At 38.9% G+C, this 12,611-nt stretch overlaps 2 protein-coding genes across 4 annotated transcripts in view; one reads left to right on the forward strand and one right to left on the reverse strand.

Moving 5' to 3' along the window:
• The window catches only part of tarbp2 (TAR (HIV) RNA binding protein 2), a 9,199-nt gene extending 8,220 nt beyond the window's left edge, over window positions 1-979 (forward strand). For all 3 annotated transcript variants that reach the window (XM_028576622.1, XM_028576621.1, XM_028576620.1), the window contains exon 7: window positions 1-979. This exon is cut by the window's left edge and continues 950 nt beyond it. The gene's annotated coding sequence lies outside the window, so the exon portion shown is untranslated.
• A 78-nt stretch (window positions 980-1,057) lies between these two features.
• Window positions 1,058-12,594, reverse strand: tespa1 (thymocyte expressed, positive selection associated 1). The gene is made up of 14 exons (XM_028576612.1): window positions 12,564-12,594; window positions 11,346-11,460; window positions 10,366-10,685; window positions 8,739-8,955; window positions 8,389-8,431; window positions 7,563-7,603; window positions 6,879-6,932; window positions 6,132-6,171; window positions 5,535-5,582; window positions 5,157-5,252; window positions 4,404-4,612; window positions 3,103-4,259; window positions 2,133-2,241; window positions 1,058-1,553 (listed from the first exon to the last, which is right to left on the reverse strand). The coding sequence occupies exons 4-14, from the start codon at window positions 8,881-8,883 to the stop codon at window positions 1,462-1,464; spliced, it is 2,034 nt and encodes a 677-aa protein (XP_028432413.1). The 5' UTR covers window positions 8,884-8,955; window positions 10,366-10,685; window positions 11,346-11,460; window positions 12,564-12,594; the 3' UTR covers window positions 1,058-1,461.
• Between the last annotated feature and the right edge of the window lie 17 nt (window positions 12,595-12,611).

Genomic DNA, 12,611 nt, shown 5'->3' on the forward strand with positions numbered 1-12,611 from the left:
AATTATGAATTGTCCTTGTAATGTGTGCAACTTTTTTTTGCCCCTTTATAGACTTTGTTGCTTGAGTTTGGCTCATGTTGATCGCTTTCAGAGCAGCAAGAGAGAAAGTACTCATATTGTGTGTTTCGATTGTGAGGATAATTAAAACATACTCTACAACATTACAATTACATTTAAAATCCCTTTGGTCCAATTTACTCTTGAATGTGCCAACATTGTATAGTGTAATTATCACAGCTTCACAATTTGAAATTTTTTTCTAAGACTTCTTTTAGCACACTTTTTGCATGAGGAGTGAATCCATTTCAGTGTAAGACAGATGAGTTAACGATTAGAGTGAAAGAGGAAGAAAAAAAAACGCAAGTCTCTGACAAAGCTTTGTTCTCGTTACTTTTGACTTTTAATATTATAGACCAAACAAACCTATTACTTGGAGTTTCAATGTTTTTGTGCTCATTATAACTGATACAGTTTCATTTATAATTTAAACCCCTGTGATTTTCTTGTCTGTCAATGTGACTGATTCCTGTCATGATATTTGAAAATTGATGACGGTGATTTTCCAGATTTCTTTCTCTGTAAGGATTCATCACCACCCACCTTGATATTCTGCCTTGCACTCAGCTGGAACAAGTATTGAAAAGAGTGAACAGTTTGGACTAGATAATGTCTTTTGCACAATGCAGGCTGACCATGTTTCTGTACATCTCCTCCCACTGGTGTGTTTGATGTTAACCTCATTCTCTGAAAAGGCAGATCTGCATCTTGTTTTTCTGATAATTCGAATAAGGAACTTAAGCCGTTTTTTTAAGTGAGTTTTAGTTGCTGAAACCCTTGACAACTATGCTGACATTTGAGAAAGACTTCTTTGTTGTGGTAGTGGAAAAGGTTGCCCAGTTTTAGAGAAACAATTAACTAAAATGTGAGCTCCATGTGAAAATGACTGTTTCCAATAAAACATTTTTGTACATTTTACTGCCAACTGTTGTAATAACTCGAATATTCTCCAATAACTATTCTAATAATTTAAACATGGTCCACACAGTATTTCATCAAGAACTTTGTACAGGAGCAGTTTTACTGTATTACTTCTTCTCAAAATTCTGTATTCAGTATGAACACTGGGGAGAAATGTAATTCTTTGCATGTCTGCAAGTACAACTCTTATTGAGAAAAAAAAAAGCTTCTCCAGTCTCTGAAAGTTTCACGTGAGACCAAGTCTGTTTAAGATTTAGACTTTTTTTGTCTGTAAATTCCTTTCCACGGCATTGTACCCATCAGACAACAGCACACAGTAACAACAGTACTCTGGCCTGTTCAGCGAGGTCTATTGTTTACATTTAAATATTTTGGGCTGGTTTGACTGCAGGCCCCTTTCTTGGAAACTTGGCAGGATAAAGTCCACAGGTGAAAAAAACACTACGTTATTAACACTTTTTACATGGAGTTCAGATTCTTCTGTCATCTGCTATGTGTGTTTGATGAGGAGCTGACTTCTTCGTCCGCGTAGCCGCTGCTGTCTGACTGCATGCTGTCGCCCCGGACCACCTCACCTACATAAGGACACAAACAGTCAGGCAACAACCTCATGCACTGTATACCACTGAACAAATGCAGCTGTTGTCTGACCTGAATAGACACACAAAGGTACATCTTGTATGTTCCTAGTGACAAATACACCTGCACAATTATACACACATGCTCACACATACATCCTATATCTGACGCGCGCACACACACACAAATTGGTTTGTACATTTCTACAAACATCAAATGTGTAAACTAACAGCGTTGACTGAGAACACCCTTTTCTTAATACATGAAGAAACACAAGAACTGTTTGAACGGTGCCAATTTAGTTGTGACTGGGGTCAGCAACTGCCAATCATCACCGTTTATGTTGTCCTTGTTTTAAAACCAGAGTCAAAGTCCTTGTATGTGTACACATACTTGGCCAATAAAGCTGATTCTGATTCTGATCAATGTATTAGAAACAGCTATTTTAAAATTATGACAGGCCATGTTCCTATAAATTGTGACTGTCAAAGTCTACCAAAGCATCAGTTGTAACGACTGTAACCATGACCTGTGTTCATATAAAAATCAATCACACAAACAACATATAAATATACCTTTGCATTGAGGTTTGTTGGACAACAGAGAGGTTGTTGTTGTTGTTTTTCTTGTAGTTTCTGAAAAATCCGAAAATTCTCCAAAATCTTCCTCTCCTGCACTATGCACCTATAGAGACAACAGGTATGAAGTATATTATAAGCTTGTGGTACAATACTTAAACCCATTTACTGATAGAATATCAGTGATTCAGTAATATCACTTGTTCAGTTTTCAGTTCTAATCTTCAGTCTATCTAATCAATAACATACTGTCGTTCAGATTGCATGTTTTTGCAAGCATGCTATTCCTGCACAATGGATAATCAATGAAAATCATTCTGAGAGTGGAAGGTTTTGCATAAAAAACAGGCAGTTTTTAAATCTTACTTAAAAACATATCAAGAAGAAGGAAGAAATGGTGAAATAAAAATGTGGGGGTTTATTTAAATGTTGTGGAGCAATAACGGGCACTGTGGAGTGAGTGCTTTGCCGCTGTTGACACAACACGAGGCAACTCAATTATTTTATTTGACCATTACCCATAACACCACACCAAAGAGCCATGTATGATGAGCCAGAACCTAACAGCATCCACTGAGGAAAGAGCGTATTTTGCATTAGAATAACTAGGATTATAGTTTAAACTGGACAATATTAATATGAAATGTCCTGGTTTTTAGCATATTCTTTCATCATGTTAGTTTCCTAAACTTTCAGAGTGAGTAAGTTTCTAATTAGTATCATGATGATCATTTAACCTGGTTTGATGAGTTTTTACATCCATTGCCATGTTGAGTCAACCAGACGATGTTTGTCCTATTCTTTGCTAAATCAACCTAATCATTGCTTATATGATTAATTATTTCCAAATGGCGCTACAGATGTAACATACTACATGTACCTCATCTAGAGAAATGTTGTAACTTTTCTTTTAGAATATTACATTTTTACCTGTAAAAAAACAAAAATACCATTGTAACTACCGTACCTCCTCCAGCTCAAAGGAGTTAACCTGTTGCAGGTTATTGGAGTCGTGGCCCAGGCCCTGATGTGTCTGTGGTTTCAGGTACCGGCTTTCCCCCTCGTTAAATGACTCCTCACATGTCTGGACAGGTGTGGCAGTAGAAGTATGACCAGAATCTGGTATGTTTGAGAAACAGGAAGAGACGTCGTCCCCCTCCCAGCCAGTCACAGTGATGCAGCAATTGGTGTAGCTAGCAGTGGGGGCTAGGACAGGAAGTGATCTGGCTGCATCCAGCTGTCTGGCATCTGGCTCAGGGAAAGCTGTTTGTGTATGTGATCCAGGACATGATTTATCTATGCGTTCTGTCTCAGAGGAGACAGGAGGTAAAGTGTTTGTTATTGGACAATGTGTGTGTTGACAACAGAATGGTGCCTGGTGTACACTTTCGACTATCTGCGGGCAGATTAGATCGTATGTAACCTTGGCAAATGGTTTCAGATGAGCAGTCCTTGTCTCACTTTGAGATGAACGTGAGTCCAGCTGACCTGTTTCTAGCACAGTTTCTCCTGATAACGATGACGCTAGAGTTGTTCTTACACTGTGAGTCCTGCTGTCGAGGTGGTCTGGTTTGGCACAGTTTTCATCGGCATCAACATTATTCGTTTGTTTGCTGTCCTGCATCTCCCTATTACAGATCTTATTTCCATTTTGAAGAATGTCTGTGTCCACCACAGTCTGCTGTGTTTCCTCCTCTTTCCCATTGTCACAGGATTTATCACCATCCGTGACCAGCCTAACATCCACAGCTGGATTCCTGTTATAATATTCCCCCAAATCCAGTTTCTTGGTCGCCCCAGTCTTGACTTTATCCAGGACTATATCCACAACATCAGGGAGGCTGGAACTTTTCATGGGTGAGGGCTGCGGAGAGGTGGAGTCTGACCCGCGAGGAGAGCCTGTGTAGAGACACATCTTGGAGACGGTGTCCTTCAGCCTCTCCACCGGAGAGCGTGGCTCGCTGCGGACAGGGCTCCTGAAGCGTTCGATCCTCTCCACAGGAGACGAGGAGAAGGTAAACTCTGGTGTGGCCAGTTTCTGTACAGGAGTGCGGGACACGTGAGAGTAGAGGGAGTAGAAAGCGTTGGCCATTGCTGTGAGCACTTGCACTTGTCTGAAACGACCTGTGGGAAGAATAAAATGCAATTTAAAACAGGAAACCTAATGGATAATGGATCTCATTTGCTACATCCCAGATTTATTTCACCTTATCACACATCAAACAGTATCATACAATTCATGTGACAAAGATGACTCCGTAGTCTTACTAGCAAGAGAGAGGCTGGGGTCTTCCTCTCGTATCCGCCGTAGCTGTGAGTCCAGGAAGAGGCGGAAGTTGATGCCCTGAGACATGGAGGGGAAGGTGAAGAAGCGAGAAGGGATGCGGACAGTGACCTGCGGCTCATCACAGCCGAAACCCAACTCGTACAGCGTCTCCTCCGCATCCTCCGAACACAACTGCAGGACCTCCGATATACTAGTGTGGATGTGAGAAAAAAAGGAAAGACGAAGTTCATTTCATGTTAAAAAGGTTTTTGTGGTGGCCGGGTTGGCTCAGTGGGTAGAGCAGGCACATATATATTTAGAGATTTATGCCTTGACGCAGAGGTCAAGGTTTTGACTCCGACCAGTGGCGATTTCCTGCATGTCTTCCCCCTCTCTTTCCCCTTTCTCACCTGTCCTTTCCATTAAAAGCGGAAAAGGTTTTTGTGAACCCCTTTGAGGCAAATTTGGGATTTGGGATTTTATAGATACAATTCAAGCATGGGTAATGCTTATTAAGAGAGTTACAAAGTGCTTTTTACAAAATAATAAAACATGGGATCAATAAATACAAATGAAAACAATAAATAAAGATGAAATACTATCAGAGAATAAATATATAAATATATATTAATCAGGTATAAACAGGCCAGAATAAGATTTGGAAACATGCAACTTGTCAAGAATGTTGTTCAAAAGCCAAAAGCCCATTGTCAGTCGAGAGAATAATGAACATTCTAACAGTGTTGAAGCCTCACCTTGATGTAGTCTTACAGGTGGAGGAAGAGAGGCAGCTGGAGGCCATGCTCTGGCCCAAGTTCAGTGACGGCAGACATAGTTTCTGACGAGGGGTACTGTGGACAAGACAAGATACAACGCATAAGAAACATACAGTAATCTAAAGTATTAATCAAAGTAACAACGCAAAACCTATAGTTAGGCTTCAGAATGTAAACAAAGACTTGCCAGCAGAGAAGCAAACACAAAGCCTCACTTGGTTTTTGATTTGCATTTCCAAAAGTAAAAAAATAAAGCTTTTCTTCTATAGAAAGATTCCTATGAACAGTTATTTGTAATACTTTTTGGATCCGTTCTGATCTGTTCATCTTGCGCTAAGGAAGAAGTCGTCCACTGACCTGGTGAGTCTGCTGGGACCTTGTTTGGATATGGGATGGTGTGCGAGGCTTCATGGTCATCACAGAGTGAGGAAGAGAAGAAAAATAACAACAGTCCATTTTTTTAAGTTTCTTTAGTGTTGATTTAGTGACTCCAGAAAGTCACGTGTCTTCAAATAGTCATTCAAAACTAAAAAAGAGTCCATATAACGGACCATACTTTAGTTATAAATGAGTGCTACAGTATCTCAGTTACACCTCTGAATCATTTCAATAAAAACACCCTCAGTATGCAGGGTGTAACCCAGACCTAAACATATCAGCAAAAAGACTCGTCTCTGAGTTAGGTGTGATGTGGGGGGGGGAGTTAAAGATGCATTTTGGACCGGAAGTGTATCATAGGCCTGTAAATCCAACTAAAACACATTAGTGACAGTTCATCTCTCTCCTAAAGTAAATATGTTGTAGTGCGGAAAATAGGAAATTGAGTTAAAAATACAGTCAGCATAATCATTTAAGCAACATGGATTCATATTAATTAATATTCACTAATTCAATTGCACGACATTCCTTGTTTCTTGTTGTTTCATTGTTACTGCAACTACAGTTGCTACTCACCCAGCTTCAGATGTAATCTCTCCACCATTTAAACAAAAAGCTGAAACAAAAAAGAAAGCATTTCAGAATGAAAGAAGGATATGTCAAAATGCATCTGAATGTAGGTTCCACAGTTTATTTGCAGTTTGTTGGGTGAGTTGCCTAATAGTTAATTAAGATTAACACAGCACACAACTCATGATCACTTTGTGCCTAATCATGCTGACAGAAGCTGTCATACAGCGGCAGATGTAATGAAAAATACGTACCAGGATGTCACTAAACGTTGAATATATATATATATATACTGTATATATATATATATATATGTGTCATGTTAAGTACATAAGGTGTTATCCAACCATTATCTGTAACCGCTTAGCCTTGACAATGTCGCGGGGGGGCTGAAGTCTATCCCAGCTGTGTAGAGTGAGAGAGTTCTACTCTACACTTCCCCTTCTTACAGTAATACGGTGTAACACTGGACATTTCTCTGACTTATTACAAATAGGTCAGTCTCTGATTATGTGTATTTGTCACCACTATTACAAAGAGAACAAACGTTGAGAATAAAAAAAACTAGAAAATGCATTTCCTGCAGAAAATGCGTGGGAATGCTGGATAGCTGAATTGCTAAAGCTAACTGGATGAATAGCTTAAATACGTAAAAAGAAGATGAAGTAGTGAAAATAGTTGAAAAAGTAGCAATGGTTTTAATTAACTTGAATGTGTGTGTGTGTGTGTGTGTGTGTGTGTGTGTGTACTTACCATCGGCACCAAGACTTAGCTCATCGTCAAAGTTGCTGGCTTTCAGCACAGACTCTGAAGACAAAACACACAATCAATGCTTTAAGTAATTTCACATGAAGTGGCACATATCTTAATTTTCTAAAATTAACAACAGAAGAACAGACAAAATCCTGTTTTGAAATATTGCTTGTATGTGTCACTGGTGGTATATTTACTCTACTACTTTCCTTAAGTATAGATTTGAGGTACCTATATTTCAATTCCATACTACTTTATACTTCTACTCATCTGCAATTCAGAGGAAATATTGTACTTTATACTCCACTATAGTTATACGACAGCTTCATTTAAATTTTACATTCTTGATCTTATCAAATATATATCATTATCATCAAAGTGTACTTAAAGTATCAACAGTAAAATAACTATAATTCAGCATGTGAGTGTTATACTATTATACGTTATATTATTGAATTGTTGTAGCACTTTACTGTTGTAGCTGGTCAAGGTGGATCTAATTTAATGACATTATATACTGCTGAGTAGTTGACTTATAACAGTGTGGTTAACAGTGTAGTTTAAGACAGAAGTGTGTTTGAGTTGATTTGCATTTAACACATGCAACAGTAAACTTGTTAGATGCATCACATCTTTGGTTAATGGTACATTGTTATTTATGACTTTGTTTCAGTTCGTACTCACCAAAACTCAGCTGGCCAGTCTTCTCTGAACACGCCTCCGACCTGCAAGATATAGCCCAATATTTATTGCATAAATACACACATATGCAGTGTAATTTGCATGCTTCTTCTCTCAAATAAGTGATAGTGTTTGCATAGATAGCCTCATCTGGAGATAGCAGCCTAGCTACGGAGCACGCTTGTCAGATCGACTCCGTAATCAGCTCTCAACAGGCTGCTGACGTTTGTCAACTTCCTCTTATAGAAATGTTCACATGCTGAGCAGCATTAGTGTCAGCACCTCCAAACTGATCTGGACATTTTCATGTTGAGTTCTCAGAATACATAAACCATCACATCACTCCTTTTACTGTATTCTTCAGTTTTAGGAGCCATTTAGATGCACGCTGTGTGTAGTACATCACTGACTACCTGCTTCCTTCTCAGTAGCTGAAATAAGAGACGTGAGATGTCTGTGTGCTGAACTTCTTCCTCCAATCAGTTTCATAACAGGAAGAAGGAATTGCTACTTTCTTCTATATAATAACCTTACTCTAAACCACAGGGACATTTTGAAAATTCAGAGCACTCCAACGTTATGGTTTAAAAGAACTAAAATAAGCTTGTTTTTTTTCCAAATGGAACTGTAAAAATACAACATCTAAGGTTAAGACGAAAACAAGACTGTGGCTACCTCACCACACCGTCTTCCTGGAACACCTGACTTCAGAGAGTTTCCACTTTCTACTTTACTGTTTGTTAAACCGGTTTCCAACGACTGACAACTTGTCCTTCAGAGCCTGAAGCCTCATCTTACAAAAAAACAGTAGTAAAGCGAGCTGACTCACCCACATCCCTGGAGCCAGTTCTCAATCTTTCCTGTGAAGCATCCTGTGGAAATCACACATGTACAACACTTAGCTTTATGAGTAATTCTCATTAAATTAACAACTCTTCACTCCATTTCACAGGTGTCACATGCATACTTACTTTATATATATATATATATATATATATATATATATATATTGCTATTCCTAAATAAATAAGTCTTCCAAGTTTCATATGTATCTCTTAGTTAAGCCATTTATTTTCTTTTATGTATTTGTAATGACAGAAATTACAGTGACACTACTTGATCATGGGCATCCTCAAGCCCAGTTCATCTGTAAACTGTAGATACTGAGTCTGGACTCACCGTCAGAAAAGACATCATCATCGGCTATAGAGGCAGAGGGGAGGTTGCACGGTGGTCCCTCAGGGTCCAGCTCCCCCAGAGTGGGCCACTGTCGGCTGCTGTTGATCCAGGCTCGCCGCCTCACTGTGGACGACGGGCTCTCCATCGCCTCAGTTCACATCAACGACTGTATGAATGAAGGTTTGCGTGCAGCCCGGGGAACATGGTGGGGTCGAAGCTAGAGGCACAAGGACAGGACAATATATTTTCATTTTTCTTCTGATGTTTTGGTTTGAACGTATCATTTTGTAAAAAGTGAGATTTCCATGCCTTTTTTTATTTTAAAGCAAGTGAAGGTGAAAACTGTTAAAGTATTAAAGCACTCAACCCAAAGAGAAATACACACAGCCACATCAGAAACGGTACACTACCGCTACACTGTAAAAAGTATCAAGGTGGTTCTATTTAAAAATTTTAAATTGCTGCCTTAAAAATGTGAGTAAACCCAACGTTAAGAATAGTGTTGTTTCAACTCATGAAGTTAAGTTATAGAATATGTTTAACTAATGATCATTTATTGTTTGAACTTGATACTGTGAGTTAAAACAACTATCAATATTACATTGTCCACTCAAGGAAACTTGCTTCCTCTTGTCAAACAAAAATATAATTCTATGCTATTTCAACTCACGAAGGTCATTATTGTCATTCCCTGGCTGCAATGACGGTGCAGAGACTCCGAGAGCGCAGATGGGACCCGGCTGAGACTGAAAATATTTTATACTGAAGTCCATGATATTCACTTCTTTGTGCCAGTATTCTTTATCAGGAAAGTTGAATGTATAATGCTTCCTCATAAAATGTAGGCTACTATATGGCAAAATGGACAAGGCTTTAACGCAGTTGAATTGATATATTAATTACATTAATTTAGATTGATCTGCCACCACCATTGTAGAGAAATGAATCCGGCTTTTTTTTTTTAAAGCGTGAACACCTTTTCATACAAACATATTCCTGTGGATGGCATTCACTGACAGTAAAACTTTATTGAAAGCCAATACGGCCAAATATCAGTCTAACCATAATATAAATTAAACTATAAGAATAAGCATGACTATGCTGCATCAAGTTCATGAAAACCCAAGTGCAAAATAATGCATATAAAAGATGTATACATAGATATAGAACATTATGTAAGCTGACTACAGTAAATGAGAGCATAGAACATACACAGAGTGACAGATGGAACCATCCAAATTCGTTTAAATTCGAACTTGCAAATCTTTAATGTTATATGTGAATGAATGCCTGCGACAGTCCTAATTGCATATCTGTTTGTAAAGAGCCCAACCACCCATCTGGTTAGTTTAGAAAAATACAATTTTGATGAATAGAAAGCGTGTCATGTATAGGATATAAAAGATTGTTATAAAGAATATATAAAGAGAATAGGCTACACCTTTTTAGGGAAAAAAATTGACATGTTTGTCACGATTATAAAAATTGCCTATTTTAATGTCATCCATAGCATAGCCTATGAGATTTTCTTCGCAGGTTGTGTTTTTAGCTCTATGAAAAAAAGAAGCAAAATAGCTAAATTAAAGCAAAATAGCGGACAAAGTTGTGAGAAGAAAAGCAGCTTTACCTTCATGGATGCAGGTTTCGATTGTGTCAGTGGCGCTCTTTCTCTCGTTTCCTGTTGTCGGAGGGCTGAGATATCTAACTGATCTGTAATCTTTTGTAGACTCTCAAACTGCACGCAGCCTGCGTCCAATGGTTACTTCACGATGACGAGTTTCTGGTGTGTTTTCTTCTGATTCGTGTCAGCTTGCCTGCATGTGTGGTTGAATTGGCGCGGTTTATTAGGCTACAGGGGATGGAGTTTCAGCAGACTGTAGGAAGTGACTTTGCATCTCATCTGAAATACACCAGTTTCATCAGCGTGGGACGCAGCTGTGACACATCCTGCAGAAACAAAAGCAGACTGACTCGGAACAGGTTTTTGGAAATGTCAGAGGATACGGTTGAAAAGTGATAATTGCCAAGATAGGCGAATATTACCAATAGGCTATATAGCAACTCCAACATGACACAAATACGTTTATTGTTTTGTAAAATTATGAATTTAAAGTCCTTTTAAGACATATTCTCAACGGCTTTTTAATTTTAGGGTGGCCAGTGTGAAACCCTTCATATGATCAGATCATGAATGGCTGCAGCTGGCAACCATTCTTGGTGATTTAACACTAATTAACATTAACAGGAACTTTTCGGCACCATTTAAATCACACAAAAAAACTACAACTAATTGCTTAATTAAGGATTAAATAATCATGTACTAGCCCAATGACTTAGGCTAAAGATCGATAAGCTATATACAAACGACTGCCAGGTTGTGGCTGATGTTTGTTCTCCTTCACCATCACATCCACTAATGGCCACATCTGGACCACAATATTCAACAATGTATTAACACTGACAACAGCACTTTTGGATACTGCAAGATCCCTTTATCAATGACTTTCTAAATGTCACTGATGGCTTATTAGAAAGTGAGAAACCCTTTATCCTCTATAAGCCTTTTGATTTATTAACACTCATAGCTGCCTATGGATAGTTTATTACCTTTTATTCAACGTCTATATCAACGAGAGCTTTGTATGTTTAATTTGTTGATATCATGTGTTTGACACACAGGCCTGCAGTCCATTGTATTGGCTTTCTTTGTTTTCTCTTGGCTCTGAAGGAAAGAAAGAGGTATCAACTTTTCTTATGTAACAGAAGCCATTTGGAATGTTTAATGAAAACTATTATGCAAATAGAAACACTTCTTTATTTAATAGAGATAACACAACAATGGTAGACTACCGACTTGGCCAAAGAATTGAAGAAACGTAAAGGAACTAAACAAGAAGTAGCCTAACTAAACATTTACTGCTTACTGAAGCCTACCCTACCTCAGTACAATTTTGCTACTTTATTTGATTTATTCCTCTTATATGCTAATTTATACTACTAGCCTATATATTATAATCAATAGCTAATATCATTAGACTTTATACCCCACTAAATTTATTTGACAGTTAAGGTTACTCTTTATTTTGCAGCAGATAGGGTTTTAAACATTTTACATGTCGAAGTAAGAAAAGCACAGGTGTAAATAATAAAATGAACATGGCTGAATTCCATTTAGCAGCTTCCGTTTCAGGGTCATGGTATGTGCATGCTGGTCTACTGTCACACTGTCATTACTGGGACACTTGTAGCCTACAACAGAGCCAACAAGCAAGGGGGGTTATGTGTATGGTGCGCTGGCAGCCAGATCCGGATTGGGTCTGTGTTTGTGTGGAACGGGGTTGAAAAATTGGAAAATGTATCAATTGTATAGTAACATCAGAGTGTTTGACTTCAGACAGATGGGTGGACGCAGGCTTGGCCTGAAGATGGACTCCACCCTCTGTCCTGTTTACATGGGTACATGTGCTGCTTCACTGACAGCCCTCTTGCACATCCCAATAATAAAAGCCCTCCCACAAGCGAGCCAATGTTCTCCTCCCAGCGCGGTTACAGCCAGTGTCTGAGTGTGATGGGGTCTCTTCTCCTCCACCCTGACGGACTCCTCCCGCCTCCTTGCTGTTTCCCAGCCCACAGGACGCCACCAGGGAGTGGCCAGTGGCCACGGAGGCAATACTTAAATACCCAGTCCGCCTGCCTTCCTCCTTCCCCACCTCCGTGTGCAAAGCAAGATATGAGCCATAGCATCCTTAAACTGTTGAATGATAAAACAATATCACAGAAGGAGTAAGTGGAAATGTCAATATTAACGTGAACATATTTACTCACGGCGACATTTAAGCGGAAAACAGAGAATCCAACGTCAATCATACTCAG

The sequence above is a fragment of the Perca flavescens genome, chromosome 4 (assembly GCF_004354835.1).
Source record: "Perca flavescens isolate YP-PL-M2 chromosome 4, PFLA_1.0, whole genome shotgun sequence".
Lineage (NCBI taxonomy): Eukaryota > Metazoa > Chordata > Actinopteri > Perciformes > Percidae > Perca > Perca flavescens.

What these genes read in the sequence shown, in the direction of transcription:
- tespa1 (XM_028576612.1), bottom strand. Translation starts at nt 8,883, where the DNA reads ATGGAGAGCCCGTCGTCCACAGTGAGGCGGCGAGCCTGGATCAACAGC. An exon ending in GGTCCCAGCAGACTCACCAG is followed by an intron (nt 5,253 to 5,534) that starts GTCAGTGGACGA and finishes TCTTGTCCACAG; the next exon opens with TACCCCTCGTCAGAAACTAT. An exon ending in CCCCAGCCTCTCTCTTGCTA is followed by an intron (nt 4,260 to 4,403) that starts GTAAGACTACGG and finishes TTCTTCCCACAG; the next exon opens with GTCGTTTCAGACAAGTGCAA.